At 39.6% G+C, this 18,677-nt stretch overlaps 2 protein-coding genes across 3 annotated transcripts in view; both read right to left on the minus strand.

Moving 5' to 3' along the window:
* Window positions 1–18,677, minus strand: part of LOC149206135 (protein root UVB sensitive 6-like) — a 226,005-nt gene that overhangs the window by 97,120 nt on the left and 110,208 nt on the right. For both annotated transcript variants that reach the window (XM_089395325.1, XM_089395326.1), the window contains exons 4-6: window positions 12,117–12,188; window positions 11,847–11,957; window positions 11,627–11,746 (exon numbers count right to left, since the gene is read on the minus strand). In XM_089395325.1, the coding sequence (XP_089251451.1) occupies window positions 11,627–11,746; window positions 11,847–11,957; window positions 12,117–12,188 (303 nt within the window). The remainder of the gene's footprint in view (window positions 1–11,626; window positions 11,747–11,846; window positions 11,958–12,116; window positions 12,189–18,677) is intronic.
* LOC149206136 (RGS1-HXK1-interacting protein 1-like) lies at window positions 7,241–8,072 on the minus strand. Its single transcript, XM_089393643.1, has one exon. It carries the CDS (start codon window positions 7,786–7,788, stop codon window positions 7,396–7,398), a length of 393 nt encoding a protein of 130 aa, XP_089249769.1. The 5' UTR covers window positions 7,789–8,072; the 3' UTR covers window positions 7,241–7,395.

Here is an 18,677-nt window from a genome sequence, read left to right on the forward strand (position 1 = left end):
TGGATATCACGACTTCTACATCAAACAAGTCCTCAGAGAGTCAGAAGCCAGTGTATTACCACAAAAAAAAAAACAATAAAACCCAAACACCCTTAGAAACTCCACCCTGCTTCAGATCTGCATTTTTCCCCTTGGCCTCAAATATTTCAGAGCAAATTGCACAAATGATGATGAGCAGAATGATGGTTTTTAGGGTAGACAGATGCCCTATGTGTACTTGAGCAAGGGGGGTCTTGAGGGGGGCCAACTAGCCCTAAGACATGGAGCCGACCTGATCACAAATTAAAAATTGAATTTATAAATTCAAATTTAATTGAGTCGACCTAACACCCCTTTTTGAAGCCATTTCAAAATACAAAATTCTCTTTTTGAGGTGACTTCATCAACACTTTGTAACTGCCACGACCCACATAATTTTCTTAAATTTTAATCCCAAAATTTTGGACCAAGGCATCATCCATTTTGGGGCGCACCTTGACCACAACTTCAGGGTTTCAACTTTGAGAGAGCATACCTCCTCCACCATGAGGAGTTATGTGGTGTGCCACCTAATGTTAGAAAAGGCATGACGAGTACTATCAGATGATGATGGTCTAGTATGCATTGTCACAATCATATACCATAACAAGAGCGTGGAAAGTGGAGCTTCTTCTGGCTTTTGCTGGAGTTGGCATCAATGACAACCAATTTTTAACATATGGGACAAGATACAGAGAAAATTTAGGAGTTTATTGTGTAGCATATCAAATGTGACTAATAGAAATTTGGACCTCTACATATCATTATCATTGCCAAAAGAACCATGGAGTATGTTTCAAAGGACTTCATTAAGGTCCGTTGACGACCCCAAATAAAACAACATTCTGGTATCTTTGACAAAATCATGAGGTGGCAATCAATGTTGCACGACTCGTACTCGTATAAGACTCGTCACGGCATTGACTCGTCGACTCGTATAAGACTCAGGAACGACCCTTATAAGACCCATATAAGACTCGTCAAAATACAAAAAAAAAAACCTAAAATGTGGTAAATTTTAAGCACAAAAAAGAAACTAATGACAATTCCAATCCTTATAAGTTCTAAAAACCACAGTATATGCAATAATTCATAACATCATCTCATATCTATAAAAGTACAACATAACATATTTGATTTTTGTAAGCAAAACATTTAGATACTGAATAAGAAAAGGACTCATGATTCCATAATTAAAATAAAAAATGTCAGCAAGTTCAAAATTCAAATACATATGTCATAAATGATAAATGATTGTCTCATAACAATCTTGAGTCTCATCACTCATGGACGACCACACCTAAAATAAGCCCTCGTGGAGCTAGTGGTAACATCGGAAGACTAAAGCAACTGTGAGGTAGGTGCATTGTTGTAGGAAATGTCCCCCCCCCCCACGGATCAAAACCCCGATCCGCGATCCATACAAATGCGTGGGGGAAGCGCCGTCCGAAACGCGTTTCGAGCTGATAAACACGCTTCCTGGAAATTTCAGGAAGCATGTGCCCGAAACGCGTTTCGGTTTTTCTGAAACACGTTTCGGACGGCGCTTCGGCCGTACGAAACGTCAATCTTCCGCAAAAAAAATATTTAAAAAATGCAAAAAAATATATATATATATATAGGAAAAAAATATAAGTATAGCAGACGCAAGTTTTATATATAAATGCAAAAAACATATATAAATATATATAAATATATATATATATAGCAGACACTTCGCTTCCTAGATTTTTGGAAAATGACCCTTCCGCGTCCCCGCTTCCAAAAAATGTCCCCTTTTCGTCCCCACTTCGTGCAACATTGCGTAGGTGTATTTGGAGTACCTCTGATACCAATGTAACGACCAAAGGCCTTTATAAAGAGAAATATTATAATAATAGGTCGATATAAAGAGAAATATTTTTTTTTCTTTATATAGGCCTTTGGTCATTACATTGATATTACATCTTTTTCTTTATATAGATATTATTATAATGCCTGATGGAAATCAGGAAACTGTCATAAAAACGTTAAAGGAAGTTCAAACAAGACAAACTCCTTATCTACATCTGAATCACAAGAGTAGACACCTTAATCAATCTACAAATCTGTATCACTCAGAACATAAACAACAAACTTATGTTACAAAGAATATTGAAGTGAGCTCAATTCAGTCTACTGATAACAATTTGTTACAAAATTCCAGTGATCAGAAGATTCCACAAAAGGTTAATCTAGGATGGTCCGATCCATTCTCAGTAAGACAATTTTATATATCACTCCAAGGATCATATCAACTTGTATCGACAAAGATGATTGTTCCGAGATGAGAAGACATTCGTAGCAAAAAAAGATATCAAGTAGAAGACATTCGTAGTAGAAAAGAGATCAAGCCCTTTCATCAACAAGCTTTGAGGACAAAGCTTTTTGAAGGAGAAGGCAATGTTATGAACATAAATTATGTAAAAATAGATAATAAATAATAATCATAATAATATAAATATAATAATAAATAAAGTAAATTAACTAATGGTTAGTTAGTTAATAATGAAAAGACATGTCTTAGGGACATGCCTATTTGTGAAAGGGTACTTACTTGGCTATATATACAGGACCCTCATTCTCATTTGTATTCATCCTACATCAATTCTTTTATTCAATATACAATTTTTACAATTACTGTCCTACGATGCATGTCTTTGTTTACGAAGTATTTTAAATATTTCCATTGTGTATATAACTTTTGGTCGTTACACAAACACTGACCAATTACACTCACAAGAAGAAGCACTGTAGGGTTGACTCGGAACCCTGATAGCGAATTCTTGTAATTGTGGTGCCTCAGTGCCACAATCTATCCACCAATGAGCTGTAAAAAAATAACAACAAAGATTATCAGTTTGCAATGCCAAACATATAAAAGAGAACTAGCAAAATTACAAGCTAAGTTCTAACAATTTGCACTTACAAGGCATTTTCTTGTCCTTGAGACGTTGGCTTGAGCTGAATCCAAACATGCCAGATGCTTCCTTGTACATATCTCATTGTAAGTTGATTTTGTCCTGAATATCTAGATCCGGGAACATCTTCTCAATGCATATCATGACACCTCTCATCACCTCGAGATCTCTTTGAATGCTAGACCCCTCATTATAGAATAAGCTCGGATTGAGATATGCTCCTGCTGCATGCAATGGTGAATGTAGTTGCCTGTCCCACCTGGAATCAATAATTTGCCATATAGGGAGATATTTAGATTCATTTCCCTTATAGAAAGTCTTGATGGCCTCTTTGGCCCTGTCCATGCCCTCATAAATATATCCCATTGCAGGTTTCTCTCCATCCATCAATCTCAAGACTTTCACAAGGGGCTCAATGAAGCTAACAATCTCAATCACTTTGTCCCACAAACTATCAGCAAAGACAGATGTTTTCACAGACATTGCTTCCGATTTTGTGCTATCTTTCCAGAATACCCATTGCTGGCTACAAAACATTCTTCTCAAAGCTTGGTACTCATACAAAAGGCTTTGGAAGGAAAGAAAGTTTGTAGCAAGCCGTGTGATAGTTGGGTGACTAAGCTCACCCTGTATGAATTCCCTCATAAGGTTCAACACCCAAGCATGATTATAAATATACTTGGTAATATGCTTGCATTCTTGCACAACGTCTTGCACCCACTCCAACTTCCCAATGTCCTCTAGCATCAAGTCTATGCAATGGGCAGCACATGGAGTCCAAAAAATGGTGGGATATTTGGCACAAAGCAACCTTCCAGCTACCACATAATTTGTTGCATTGTCCGTGATTACTTGGACAACATTTGCAACCCCAACTTCCTCCACCACATCAACCAACAATGAAAAAATCAAATGTGCATCTTTTACATTTGCAGATGCATCAATGGATTTTAGGAACATGGTTCCTTTAGGGCAAGCTACAACAAAATTTATTATTGTTCTACCCCTCTGATCTGTCCACCCATCAGACATAAGTGTACAACCTGTAAATTTCCATGAGCTTTTAATGCTCTCCAATTGTTCCTTGACACACTCAAGCTCTTCATCTAGCTCTTTCCCCCTAAGTGCATTATAAGATGGGGCTTTGTATCCAGGGCCAGCACATGCAATGGCATCCACCATGGGCTGATAAAAATAAGACTTTGCATAGTTGAATGAAAGACTGTTATGGTACCAAAACCTCCTCACTGCCATATCTGCCTCCTTCCTCTTCTTATCATTGAAACTGTCCAAGGTTGGTTGAGATCCTGGAGTTGTACGAGGACTGAAGAAAGAAGAGGTTATACTCCTGTTTGCCATAGCAGTTGAAGAGGAGTTACTAATACCTGGACTTTGAAACTGTGTTTCACTCTAGGATGAAGATCTACCTATCCCAACAATCTCATCCTTCCTTCTTGCCCTCTTAGAACTTGCTTCTTTAATGGATTCCAAAGCAGTGACCATTTCAGTAGTGACTTCATCAGGGCAACTTTGACAACATCCCACACCATGCCCAGGAATTTTGGCTAGGTGGTATTTCAGCATGTTTATGCTTGCATGCATTGTGGCATTGCAATAATTGCACTTGATATTGTGGTCATTACCGGGAATGATTCATTGACCATGCGCCCATGCCAGATCACGACACTGTTTGAAACCCTTTGGTGGCATGGTGAAAAAATCTGGAAGAAAAAAATTAATTAAAAATTTTTTTTGGTTTTAATTTATTTTGGGGGTTATAAATTTTTTTTTTTTAATTTGCAATTTTTTTTGTTGTGTGGCTGAGAAACTCAGCAACAGCCATTCCCAAACAAAAAATTTGCAAACATAAAAAAAATTTAAGAAAAAAACAAAAATGAATACATGGAAAACATTCTAACTAGGTTCATGAAGCCTACCTGAAGCTTAGTCTGATCCGATGAAGCCTCCTTTAGCCTCCTCCAACAGCTCCTTCACACTCCTTTAGCTTCACTCTCAAGTTTCAACACTCACACAAATTAGCCAAACACTCAAATGACAAGTGAATGAGAAATGGAAGGGAGAGAGGTGTTTATAAAGCTTTTTCTTCCCTCCAATTTCCCTTTTCCTCCACCTCATTTCCAAAAAAGAAAAGAAAAAATCAAAAAAATTGAATTTTGGACAGATTGTGGGTTTTGATGCCCGGAGGGTCTTATAGGGGTCCGATGAGAGTTTAATGGGCTACCCGCAGGTTTGATGCGGGTAGCCGGGTCTTGTACAAAACCAGACGGGTAAGGGTCTAGACCACAGGTTCTATGCAGTTGACCCGTCCCAGCATGTGACCCGTTCTTACTCGCAAGTTTTATGAGGGTCGTGCTTTACTGGGGACAATACCCATACCATGCAAAATGGACATGAGAAAAAACCACAAACTTATTCTTGAAGCATGTTCGGGCGAGCTATGTACTACTAACAACCACCATCTCACACAGCGATAATACATTTCTCAATAATTTCTGAAATACTTTATGGTCACTCATGAGTCATACATATAAAGTTGAAGAAAGTAAACATATTTTGATTGACAAACAACTAGATGGACATCAACAGTTAATAGAACAATAATGCAACCATTGAGAATGTACAACAATTGGCATGCAAATATATGATTCAAAAAATTGCCAGATATCCCACATGTTTATAATAGACTTGTTGATAGCCGCACAATGAAAACACCCTTCGACGGATGTTTTGGGGTTTCAAACACAGGGGTTCATGAATATGGCCATGCAAACAACACAACTAAGAAACTAACAACAAGATGCAGCTCAACAACAGATTAGAAGGTTTACATATATCAAAGAAGTGCATCAACATGTGCTGGAAATGTTATTGATGACACGAAAAAATAAAAACTCCGGCATGACAAGCATAAGGTCAATCATCACTTGTAAGCTAAAGATTGAATATAGTTAACTCTACCAATGGGGCGATTCAAGGTGAAGGACTTAAAGTTGAGACTAATCAAATATGGACTATTTCAAATTTCAAGCAAAGGAGCAGCAATGCCTTCAAATTGCACTTGCTACCATAGTTAGGCATTCATGATTCATCCAATATTCAATAAAGAAAAAGATTAGTTAGAGACATAAATGCTAGAAATGCATAGTAGACCACCTGATATGTCAACCTAGATTCTACAAGATGTTGGATGGGGACACCTTATTGCAACTTAAGGAGAAGCAATTGAGGAGCAGCAATAACAAATTGTACCAAGTCAAACAACAAGAACAAAAATAAATTGGTAAGTGGTTTACTAAAGATCTATTTCAAAAGTGTTGGACACCTAATCCTCTAAGGGTTATGGTGTGGAAGATGAACAGTCAAAGGGAGTCCAAGAGACCACTTGGAATATGAAACCAAGGGTCACTCCAAGTATTATAAATATGTATCATTGTGAATAATACATGCAATTCAAGGTTGATCATTCAGATTCTTGTCTTCACCATGGTTGTCTTTATCATGGTATCAGAGTGGGTGTTCTCCTACCCTGCTCCATTTTGAGCCACTGATTTTGTGGTTTCTATGTGCATGACAGTTCGGCTGTCAGTCCTACATTTGATGAATATCCTATCAGCTAAATTATAGTTGCATTCTCTACCTTAGTAACTCCTTTTTGATGTTTTCTCTGCTCTAACGATCTTCTTTCTGATGTTATGTCCACTCTAAGGCCCTGACATATGTGCATCACTTATACACATAACGCTCTAGCCTGCATACAAACATCACTGTCTGTTGGTGTGTTGGTTGAACTTGGTTGAATTCCCTATGCGTTAAGCCAAGTCCCTCTGATCGATTCACTAATTAAGAACCTGTCTCGCTGCTCGATTCTTTAATTCATGTCTTGTACGTTGGAATGGTGCTTTTGAGCTCTACGTTGAAGCAGTTGCGCATGGTTTTTAAAAGGGTCATTGAATGAATTGTTGGTTGAGTTATTTACCATGAATTGAATATTGTGTTGATGAACCTGACAATTTTACATTCCTCCTTTCTTTGATAGCCATTGCCAGAAATACCGAAATCCTCCTTGGTTGGCAACACCTTTGGCGTTGTGTTTACGCAGTTTAAACGGAACTTTTTTGTCTTGAAAACCTTGATGGGTGTTTTCAATGATGTGGGGTGCCGAAAAGAAGTGAAAATTGGGATTCGAAAGACATCCATATGGGGAAAACATGGTATCGGAGCACATCCTTGTTGTTTAGCCTCATAAGCCATTGACACAACATCTACACGAAGCTTTAATGCCTCCCTTCCAGGAATTTCCCTGAGACTATCCATCAGGCATGTTGCTTAAGATTTAGTTTTGTACATAGAACGCACAAGACTCTGAATCTGATTTCCCGCATTCTTGAGCTTCATTTGACCCCGTTTCATCTCTTCTTCAGAGTGTTTCCCTCTCTTGGAGCTTTCTGCTTTCGTTCTTCAGTAGCTCAACTGATTGTCTGAAGTCCTTCACCTTGTTCTTTGCATTTGCGAGCAAAGACTCTTCACTTTGTAATCGACCAATGGTCTGGCGAAATAAAAACCTCCTTGGACTTCTCATAAGAAGAAGACCAATGCCATCAGCTACAATGCATGTTGATAATGGGTATTCACGAGCAATAAGTGCACCCTCTTTGAGTTTTCCAAAGAAAGCATCTTCGTAGATACTATATTGGCTTCTTAGCTTTGGTAAATACTCCAGCATTGTTCTGTAATGAACAGTAGAAGCCGCCTGCAATTCCCCAACTAGTTCCCTTGCCGATCGAAGCGCAGAGTCGGTGGATTCCACCATTGTTCGCTTCAGTTCCTAGGCCTGCTCCGCTGTATAGACATGCCAAGGCTTCACCACCTCGGACTTCTGTGATCTCGTTCCCTCATTTTTTCCTTCAGTAATTTTGGATGGAACCTCCGCGCTCTCGCTTTGTATTATAACTGCAAATGGAGGAGGGGAAAACGGAACATGTTCGATGACAAGCTAGTTGTCTGAGTTTTTCAATTTTTCCAGCCTGCATGTAACGAACTAGGCGAGAAAGAGATAGTGGTGGCTTGTTGGTTTTGCTCATGAACAGCCTCTTTAAAATCACTGCATTGAAGCGGCTATTGGTCACACAACAAGACTGCGTTTTGTCTAAGTGATGCATGAAGTGCAAGCGGATCGAAGATTCCTCTGCCATGAGCCTTCTCAGGATCCCTTCTTCAGAGCTCATTAGTGATGAAGTAAGAAGGTAAAAACATTCATAGCGAATTTAGTTGGGAAATAAAATTCCTTTGTATTTTCTAAATATGGGGCCAGCATCCTTTGCACACTTCAGAAGTGCAAGGCAGCAGCTTGGTCAAAAGGTATCCTCACCTACCTCATGAGTGTGGTCCTCGAACATTTATTCTTGTGAAGACATAGATCATTGACACAACATTGAATGGAGCGTTGAATGACTAAGACCATACTTGTTTGGAACCTACGAATACATTGTTGAATGGTGCTTCATACATGTGCGTTGGACCTGTGTTGAATGGTGCTCTTCACTCCATTTGCGTTGAATACTTTTTGGAAGCTGGTTGGGTGCAACCGTAAGCTTGAACGTTATTCAAGATTATGTAAAGACATGCTAAGAGGTATGAGTTTTGGGGGTACTTAAACTTGTGTTTTGGTCCCTTAATTTAAAATTTGTGGGCTGGAAGATTCAAAACACTCCAAGTTCCATGTAATAAAACAAGCACTTGTGTTCTGTGCATTTTAAGCTTTTGAATTTTCCAGGACTCGTGGAATTTGGGCTTCCAATCACTTGGAAGTTTCTGTGAATATTTACATGAAAAAATAAGCTCTGCATTTGGATACATATTTTTGATAATTTGATGCAATCAAAGCTGTGAAGAGTGAAGGTACGTAGTGATTTATGTGTGTGTTGAGGGCCTAGTGCACTCCAAGATTAGCAAATATAAAATACTGGTATTGTAGCATTTCTTCTTTCATTGTATAGAACAAGGATACAAGTCTCTGCCTCTCCATTCATGATAAAGGTGTTGGGAGCAACTCTTATGGCCAGACTTGATGCATTAGAGTTGTTAAGTACCTTAATCCATTCCACTATTGATGAGATGGTAAATATTAGCAAGGACACTTTGTCAGACATTGAAATCTGTCTACAAAATGCACAAGATAAAATTGATTTTGTGCAGCTTGAATCTCATATACAACAAGAGGAGCCACAACAATGTAGTCGTCATTCTAAACCTGTTTTTGTTCAGAACATTGAGACAGACTACCATCAGCTCCAAGAATATAAAGTTGAGGTTGATTCAAATTCAGAGCCTAGTGCAAGAGAAGAATTGCATACAGAAGAAGAAATTCAGCCTGCACTTCCCAAGCCAATTATCAGACCTTGGAAAGAGCTTGTCAGCAACAAGCACAAAACAGGGCTTGGATATGATAAGGAGGCATCCTTTCATATTCCAGATTACTCAAGGCCCATCCAATTCCATAGTGTTCGATTTCTTCATAACAGTTCATCTTCAGTTGTTCCAGATCCTGCTACTCTTCCACAGCAGCAACAACAAAATGTTAAATGCCAACATTATGACTAAGTTGGCCATATGAAAGATCATTGTTTTGATCTTCATCCGTGCAAGCATTGTGGTCAGTGTAATCATTCTTCACACAGATGCTTCAAAAAAAAGCCTCCTACAAGAACAAAGATTCATCTTGGATGAATCGTTTTTTGGCAATGGGCTTCAACAGCCAAGAAGATATTTCAGTCATGTGTCAAAATTTCTTCTAGAGTATTGAACAGTCTTGCAATTGAGTTTTCTCCATCTTCTCGCCTTGTATCTAACAGGGGGGGAAATGACAGTCATCTACAAGTTTCAAAGCCTCATCAAGCAAGCCTGAGCCACAACCTGCTATACCAAATTCAGAGTTGTAGCCGGAGACAGAGATGCCCCTGAGCATGCCTTTGGTTGGTGGTCAACCTTAAACCATCCATGCGGGGTGAGACTTTCCTTTTTAGGCTAAGCTTCTCCCTCTTCAAAGAATAGGGGACACTTCCTCTAGCAGAAGACTTCAGCTTCTTGCCAGTTTTGGAAGAGTTCTGGAAATTTCATTAAGCATTCCAGAGTTGGTGGTCATCCTTAAACCATCGCAGGTTGTAGACCTCCCTTTTCCAGGTTGAAGGTCTCCCTCTCCAAAGCATTAGGGACACTTCCTCTAGCAGAAGATTTCAGCTTCTTGCTAGACTTGGAAGAGTTCCAGGAACTGCATTAAGCATTCCAGTGTTGGTGGTTATCCTTAAACCACCTCCTTATGCCGCCATTTCAAAGAGCACATTCACCCTAGTGCTGCCATGCATTTTTGCACATATGTATTACAGCGCTCTTCTTGGACTCATACATACCCCTTCGGATTAAGGGGCAGAATGTTGGACACCTAATCCTCTAAGGGTTATGGGGTGGAAGATGAACAGTCAAAGGGAGTCCAAGAGACCACTTGGAATATGAAACCAAGGGTCACTCCAAGTATTATAAATATGTATAATTGTGAATAATATATGCAATTCAAGGTTGATCATTCAGATTCTTGTCTTCACCATGGTTGTCTTTATCAAAAAGGAATTTCCAGTTCTAAGTTCTAAGAGATGTTGGTGGTGGTACATCCTCCTCAAAAGGGTTAGGCTTCACTCATCTTATAGGTCAAATTTTCTCCGAGTATAATTCACCAAGATAAAGCTTGCAAAGGGGAAATATGAACTACAACTATAGATTGTGGAAAGGCATCACACTGTAACAATAGATTATGAAACTAGAGACCCACAAGGAGAACCTGCCATAGACAACAAACCACACAAGAACATTGCTGAAATAACTAGGTGCAAAGGGATATTTGGAAAGACATCAACTCAAAGAGAGGCAATGCATAGAAGTGAGACATTGCAGAATGCAAGGACCTGCAGTAAAACATTGGAGATATAACAAAACCCGAAAGAAAAATTGCAAGGCATGTCCTTGGTATCTTTGTAAATGAAATTGTATATGTTTGAATGTAAGCCCTCTGAACCATATAGGGATTTAAAAGCAAAAAAGTTAGGAAGAAAAGTCTTGGGGGCTTCAATGTCAAATAAGACAAAAAAGTTGATTTCTTGCTTTGCAAAGCTGATTATTCCTTTCAGAAGCAGTCAGACCATGCCGAGGAAACTTAAGCTCTATAATGTGTGCTACATACTATTATCATAAGCATTTGCAGTTGGTTTTAATTTCCACATTAGCTATTAAATGATTGGTCAAACTTTGTTGGTCGATGAAAGGGGTGGCAACTCAATTTAAAAAGATGTAAATGCACACTCCATTAGTAAAAAGTTAATTCCATCCCCCAACAAGTGGATGAACATTCCAGAGAAATTATGTGGGGATTAATAAAGTTGATAAGCACACTAATTATAAAAGAAAATATGCTAATCATGTTGAGACATAGAAACTAACAGGTATTCAGAACCTAAAATGCAAATAATCTTACCATAAATGATCCATCATGCAAGCTAATAATAATTATATGAAGTCCAAAAGCTCTTAGAAACTTTAGCATAAATATATGGAAATTGCACTAGATGTATGCAAAAGAAGAAAGGCATATGATAACCCACCAAATCAGCAATATTACTAATACACTCTCCTTTAGCTGTGACATCTCCGATGTTTTCTCCTTGGGAAAAAGCTTTATAGATATGAGAACGGGTTGATGTAGAAGTCACAGCAGCAACATTCTGCAATATATAATTTATTACTAAGCTACTTCAAATTAATGAAGAATAATAACTCCAAGATCCCAATCAAACTATTTGAAATTTTCAATGATAATCTAACCTTGGCCATATTGGCAGCACAAGCAAATGGCAAAAACAAATGTGGTGCTACCATTGTAGCCAGCTCCACCCCAGCCCCAATCTCCATGAGGAGGTCACCAGTAAACCGAAGCTGTGATAAAGCACATATTCTTTAGCATAAACTGTATACATGCAAGGAATCATGTGTCACAAAAACATATCTATGCAACAACTTTGAATCAAAGCAAAGATACCTCTGAAACAAATATCGCTTTGGGGAAAATTAGACAATAAAAAACTTTCACCATACCTGCTTCAAATCGCAATCAAACTTCTTACCCTGCCGTGCAAAAAGCATCTTTCCAATGCGTCCTGCTCCATCCTATCAAAGCATTAAAGTCTATAAGAAATCTTATCATACCTGACTGGCCCTCAATCAGCTTTGACATGCTATGAATATGAGACATCATATGTAGCCAAAAAACACTTCAAGTATTTAAAAAAGCATCAAAGCATCCAGACAAAGCTAATTGAACACTACATTGCCAATTATGAGAAACTGGATATTCTAAAGAACATTTTTAATTAAACCAATCAAGATAAGTACTAATTTTCGAGGAACCAATATACCAAATTCCAATTTTCAAGTAGAAAATAATCATATTTACAGCCACCTCTTTCTTTAGCCATTTTCCAATAGAGATTGAAATCAATTTAGAAAACCATTGGGCCTAGACTAGCAAGCTTTTATAGAATCTTAACACTCTTTTGTTGAAGTTGTTCCTTCGAGGTAAGGAATGAAGATGAAATTAAACATTTAACCTGTTAACCCCAAATTTTCCCTTTGCAAATTTGGAGGGTTAAACACCAGTACATTTCATCAGGCTGGAGGTTCAGATAACAGATTCAAGCTAAGGGTTTGTTCCCAAGGAGACTAGTTACAAGATTGATTCAGTGATAGCTCAGACACATTTTTACACAAATGGGAGAAAGTTGCTATTTTTAGCAGGTTCCCTATTCTGTAGAAGATAGAGTTCCAGGCATGCTACAGTAGTACCGATCACATATTTGGACTCCTTATGAACTCAAGATTTCAGTGAGGCTTTTCCAAGTGACATGCATGGAACGTTCTATTTTAGTAGGTTTCGCTCGGGAACTCACATGTCAGAGATAATGGTATATTTAGAATCCTTGTGAGATCCTGAGTCTGATGAGCTACTTATGGGCAACACGCGAGCACTTTCTATTTTTAGCAATACTAACATGTCGATTTTGATCACGGATTGGGATTCCTTATTGAAAGAACAATTCGATAAGTATAATTTCATGAGATTCTGGGGACTCTAATTTTAGCAGTGGTCGCATGTTATGTTCGGTTACACATTCAGGTTCACACTGCATTTTGACTCCAATGGTGGTGTTTTCATCCAAATCTGAAAACTTTACATTTTTAACAAAGGACACATGGCAACAATGATTACATATTCGGACTCCCCAATGAGTTTGAGTCTAATGTTGGTGGTTTCATCCGATTCCGCAAAATTTCTATTTTTAGCAGTCTTGGCATGGTAGTGCTGACAGCATATCGGAGTTGTTAGTTTCTGTAGCATTGAATGTGTTCTAGCTTCGAAATTTGGTGGAGAAGCTAGAAAACATGAGATCTCCAAAACCCAGAAATCGTTTCTAGAAATTCCACCGGGAGAGGACTTAATTAGATTATTAACCAGTTTTTAAATAATTCCTAAGTCTAAACTTAGGGAATATGGTTAATTAATCAGAATTAAGTCAAGGTGTGAATCATCTAGAAACTCACACGGATCGACTTCAAGATGATCCTAGCGCTTGATTAAGATTTAATCTTGGTCGTTGGGGTCCCAACAAAGGCTTATAAAAAGTCGATGGGCAATTGGAGAAAATACACCAGAAGTTTGATTTCCTTGGCAAATCGATTTCCAGAGAGCAACAGCAATTGTCAGAGAGCAGATAGAAGCAGAGACAGTGAGGGGCAGAGATAGTGAGGCTGGAGGAAGATTTCTAGATTCAGTGAGTACATTTGCCGAGAAGCAGAAGTACCACAATGAGGCTGACACAGGGGTTGCGCAGAAGCCTCTAGAGGTCAATTCGATTTAGCTAGAGAGAAGTCGAGTTTCAATTTCAGAGGCCGAGAAAGGGTTCCAGAAGGCCAAAGAGACAGTTTTTCAGCTAGTGGCAGACAGGACGGCTACATGAGTAGTTGATTCAGGGCGAGCGTGGCAGATACTGCGTTAGGGTGACGCAGGCCAACGCAGAGGTAGTTTGGACAGCTCACTTGGAGCTACAGTCAGAGCCCAGATTTGCCTGTGGGGTGAGGAAAATTCCTCACTAGAATTTTGCCAGTATTTTTCTCTGTAGGATTTCCAGATTCGGCATCCAGATTATTGTACTCAAATTTTCTCACTGTTGCATAATAATAAAACCCTCAGCTGTTGCACCAGTTTTCCCAAGTTGGGTTTTTCGGGGGAAATTTGTCCAAAAATAACAATGTCAAATTTATTGTGTGTGCTAGTATTTTCTTAGTTTCCAATGCTATTTATTTTCCGTTGGAATTTTATTTGTGAAGGTTGCATGTGTTTAATTCGATGTTGTCGTAGCAATAAACTGAATAATTAATTTATTAGTTAGAAGAATTAATACCAATTGTTGAAATAGGATTTTAGTTTTGAAATTTTCACGTGGTATTAGAGGGTGAGTGGATCATCCAGGAAGCTCAGAAGCGAAGGAGAAAATTCTGTTGCTCAGAGGAAGCAGCAGGCCGAAATTTTCAGAGGCAACGCAGTACCCAGACAGGCAGGCTCAATTGTTGGGGCAAAAATTCGATTTTCAGTTGCAGGGTTGCAGAAAAGTCGAGTTGCCCAGCTTAGTGATTCCAACAGTCAGAGGGAGTAGTTGCAGCTCAGGTTTTTGCTGAGCATATTTCTTGGTTGGACGCAGAGGGCTTTGCAGCAGTTTGTAGTTGGAGAACCAGCATCGAGTGGAAGAGAAAAGCCAACACTCAAGGGAAAATTTCTCTCATGGAACTTTGAGTCTCAGATGTTCGATTTTTCTAGGCAGATTGGCAATAGCAGCTAGCAGATCTACGCATTCCAGAAGGGAGTGCGAGTAGTAGAGCAGCAACCAAGCAGAAGGAAAGAGGGGATTTTTGATAGTTTTTTGAGATGGCCTCAACAGGGCTTAGAGATCAGGATAGATTGCAGGGTTCCTCCAACTATGTCATCTGGAAGGTCAGGATGTCCTTCTTGTTGGATGAATATGGCCTGAAGCTCTACATAGACAATGTTGTGGCAATTCCCTGTAGGTTTCCTCCAACTATGTCATCTAGAAGGCTAGGATGTCCTTGTTGGATGAATATGGCCTGAAGCTCTACATAGACAGTGTTGTGGCAATTCCCCAGGATGCGGATCAACTGAAAGAATACAGGAAGGAAATGGCGAAGGCGAAGCAGTTGATCCTGGATGGAGTCCGGGACCATATAGTCTCACACATAGCTGGCAAGGATATTGCCAAAGAGAAGTGGGATGCTCTCTCCACGCTATTTCAAGGCACTTCCGAGCAGCGGAAGAAGTTCATGGAAGAAAAACTGAGATGCATCAGGATGCAAAAGGGGGAAGGCATAGACTGCTTCCTCACCGGGATTCAAGCAGTCCAAGACTAGCTTGCAGCGATTGGGGTAGCGCCTCAACCAACAGAGCTAGTGATATTGCCACTGAACAGTGTCTCTGAGGAGTGGCAAGTTTTTGTCCAAAGTATATTGGGCTAAGACAAGCTATGAGAATGGAACAAGATGCGGTCAGACTTGCAGCAGGAGTTGAGGCAAGCTCTATTAAAGAACTTCATCAGTGGCAGCAGTAGCAGCGAACGAAGGTGGTGAAGGAGGAGAATGTGGCCCTCGCATCAAAGAGTCCCAGTGATGGGCAGGGGGAACAAAGGAAGAAGAAGGACCTGTCAAAGGTCAAGTGCTTCAGATGTGGTGAGTTCGGTCACTACAGAACGCAATGTCCTCTCAGGAAGAAGGACAAGTTGGAGAACCAAGACCAGCAGGCAGTGTCAGCTGAGATCGACAAGTTGTCCTCCAAATTGGAGGATGACTTCGTGATGTTGGCAGACATACCTCCAGGAGTGAGGTGGGGTGACTTGGAATTGTAGCCCCAGAGAGCTACAAATTTGGGCAGGGTCCTTGAGGAGTCCACCTCATGGATCATTACCTAGCTACGGGGGCCCAGAGTATTCAGTAACAGGATGGATCAGTCGCAGTTGATGCAGTCAATACCAGGGTGATAGTTGTAGACTAGTAGCAATCAGATGCTAAGGGGAGCAGTTCAGTGTGATAGCAGAGCAGGTGGCTCAGTAGCAGAGTTAGCAGCAGCACAAATTCTTCAGTGACAATGTAGATGCTATTAGCAGTCCGAGACTCGCAAGACAGATGCATCATACTGAATACAGATGATTCAGTATTTTGTATGCTTCTTAGTTGTAGTAGTTGCAGTTGCAGCAGCAACAGATGAGAGGAAGTTGCAATGCAGATGCAGTGTTAGGGAGTTGCAGTGCAGATGCAGTGTTGGCAGTAGTTCAGTAGTGTCAGCAGCAGCATCGGAGTTGCGCAATAGCTAGTGAGCAGCAACAGCCAAACATCAACAACATGACAGAGGTGACACAGAGACAGGGTGTTGTGGCAAAATGTGCAGCACTAGAGAGATATCACAGTCATCGCTAATAGGGAGTGTTAGTTTTTGTAGCATCAGATGTGTTCTAGCCTCAAATTTTGGTGGAAAGGCTAGAATACATGAGATCTCCAAAACCCACAAATCGTTTCTAGAAATACCACCTAGAGAGGACTTAATTAGATTATTAACGGGTTTTTAAATATTTCCAAAATCTAAACTTAGGGAATATGGTTAATTAATCAGAATTAATTAAGTCAAGGTGCGAATCATCTAGAAACTCACACAGATCGACTTCAAGATGATCCTAGCCCTTGATTAAGATTTAATCTTGGTCATTGGAGACCCAATAGAGGATTATAAGAAGTCAATGGGCACTTGGAGAAAATACACCAGAAGTTCGACTTCTTTGGCAGATCGATTTCCAGAGAGTAGCAACAATTGTCAGAGAGCTAAAGATCGAAGCAGAGATAGTGAGGGGCAAAGGCAGTGAGGCTGGAGGAAGATTTCCAGATCCAGCGAGTGCATTTGCAGAGAGGCAGAAGTACCACAGTGAGGCTGACGTAAGGGTTGTGCAGAAGCCTCTAGAGGGCAGTTCGATTTAGCTAGAGAGAAGCCAAGTTTCAATTCTAGAGGTCGGGAAAGGGTTCCAGAAGGTCAGAGAGACAGTTTCTCATCCAGTGGTAGACAAGACAGCTTCAGGAGCAGCTGATTCAGGCTAAGTGTGGCAGATACTGCACGAGGGTGACGCAAGCCAACACAGAGGCAGTTTGGACGGCTCACTTGGCGCTACAGTCAGAGCCCGGATTTGCCTGTGGGATGAGGAAAATTCCTCACTAGAATTTTGCCAGAATTTTTCTTTGTGGGATTGCCAGATTCGGCATCCAAATTATTGTACTCATATTTTCTCACTGCTACATAATAATAAAACCCTCCACTGTTGCACTGGTTTTCCCAAGTTGGGTTTTTGCGGGGACATTTGTCCAAAAACAACGATGTCATTTTTATTGTGTTTGCTAGTATTTTCTCAGTTTCCAACGCTATTTATTTTCCGCATAATTTTATTTGTGAAGGTTGCAGTGTGTTTAATTCGATGTTGTTGTAACAATAAATTGAATAATTAATTTATCAGTTAGAAGAATCGATGTTGTCGTAGCAATAAATTGAATAATTAATTTATCAGTTAGAAGAATTAATACCAGTTGCTACAATAGGATTTCAATTTTGAAATTTTCACACGAGTTCCCCATCATATTTTGAGACTAATGAGTATGATATTGTGGAAATGCAGACATATTTCTATTTTTAGCAATGTTTATTTTTTATATATAGCAGGGTCCCCCTATCTATTCTAGGTATTTGATACCTAGTATTATTTAGAGGGGGGTTCCTATTTAATGGCATGTCTATTTTCAAGAGTATGAGGTATATTAGGATTCTTCTCTACTTGATAACAATTTGTGAAGCACTTTTACAATTATCTTAGCTTGATCTTCTTATTATTAATGTGTGTTTCATCAAACTGCTACCAAAACCATAAAGACAAGAACACAGATGTTGGCACTCTGACAGGGCCAAAAGCTCTCTCTCTTAGAGGGGAAAACCCTTTGGTAAGTTTCTCTTATTGAAGCTTCTTATTGATCAATGCCAAACCCTAGATCCTTGACTACGGTGTCCTCCAAGCACAAGTCAAGTCCTTCCGCTATTATGCACTTTAATCCCCGGCACATAGACTTCCTCCTTCCGACACTTTGCTCCCCAGCACTTCATCCTCCTTCTTTGTTGCTTGTCTAGAGATCGACCTTGCTTATGTGAGCTTCTTGATGAGATATGTTTCTTCTTCTCTTAGAGATGTTATATACTTAAGGAGACACCCTTCTCTTGATTCAACGATATACTTCTTGAGATATGTCTTCACACTGAAGTGACTGTACAGCAGCCCTAATTTTCCCACAAGTGGATGGTTCCCTTGGAGAATAAAGATATTTTTATCTTAGATAGAGAGAAGGACTTCTTCACTTGAATTGAGATGCCTTGTGGACCTAGTAACTAACCCAAACACCAACGAAACTTGAACTGTGATACTATCGTTGTTGTACCCACAAACTATCCTCCTTCTCTTCACACGTGTGACTGTTTCTAGCCCTAGAAACAAATCCTCTACCTTTGTTGAG

This window comes from Pinus tabuliformis, chromosome 1_2 (genome assembly GCF_031772625.1).
Source record: "Pinus tabuliformis cultivar Carrire ecotype Pingquan chromosome 1_2, CPIR1, whole genome shotgun sequence".
In the NCBI taxonomy this organism is placed as follows: domain Eukaryota; kingdom Viridiplantae; phylum Streptophyta; class Pinopsida; order Pinales; family Pinaceae; genus Pinus; species Pinus tabuliformis.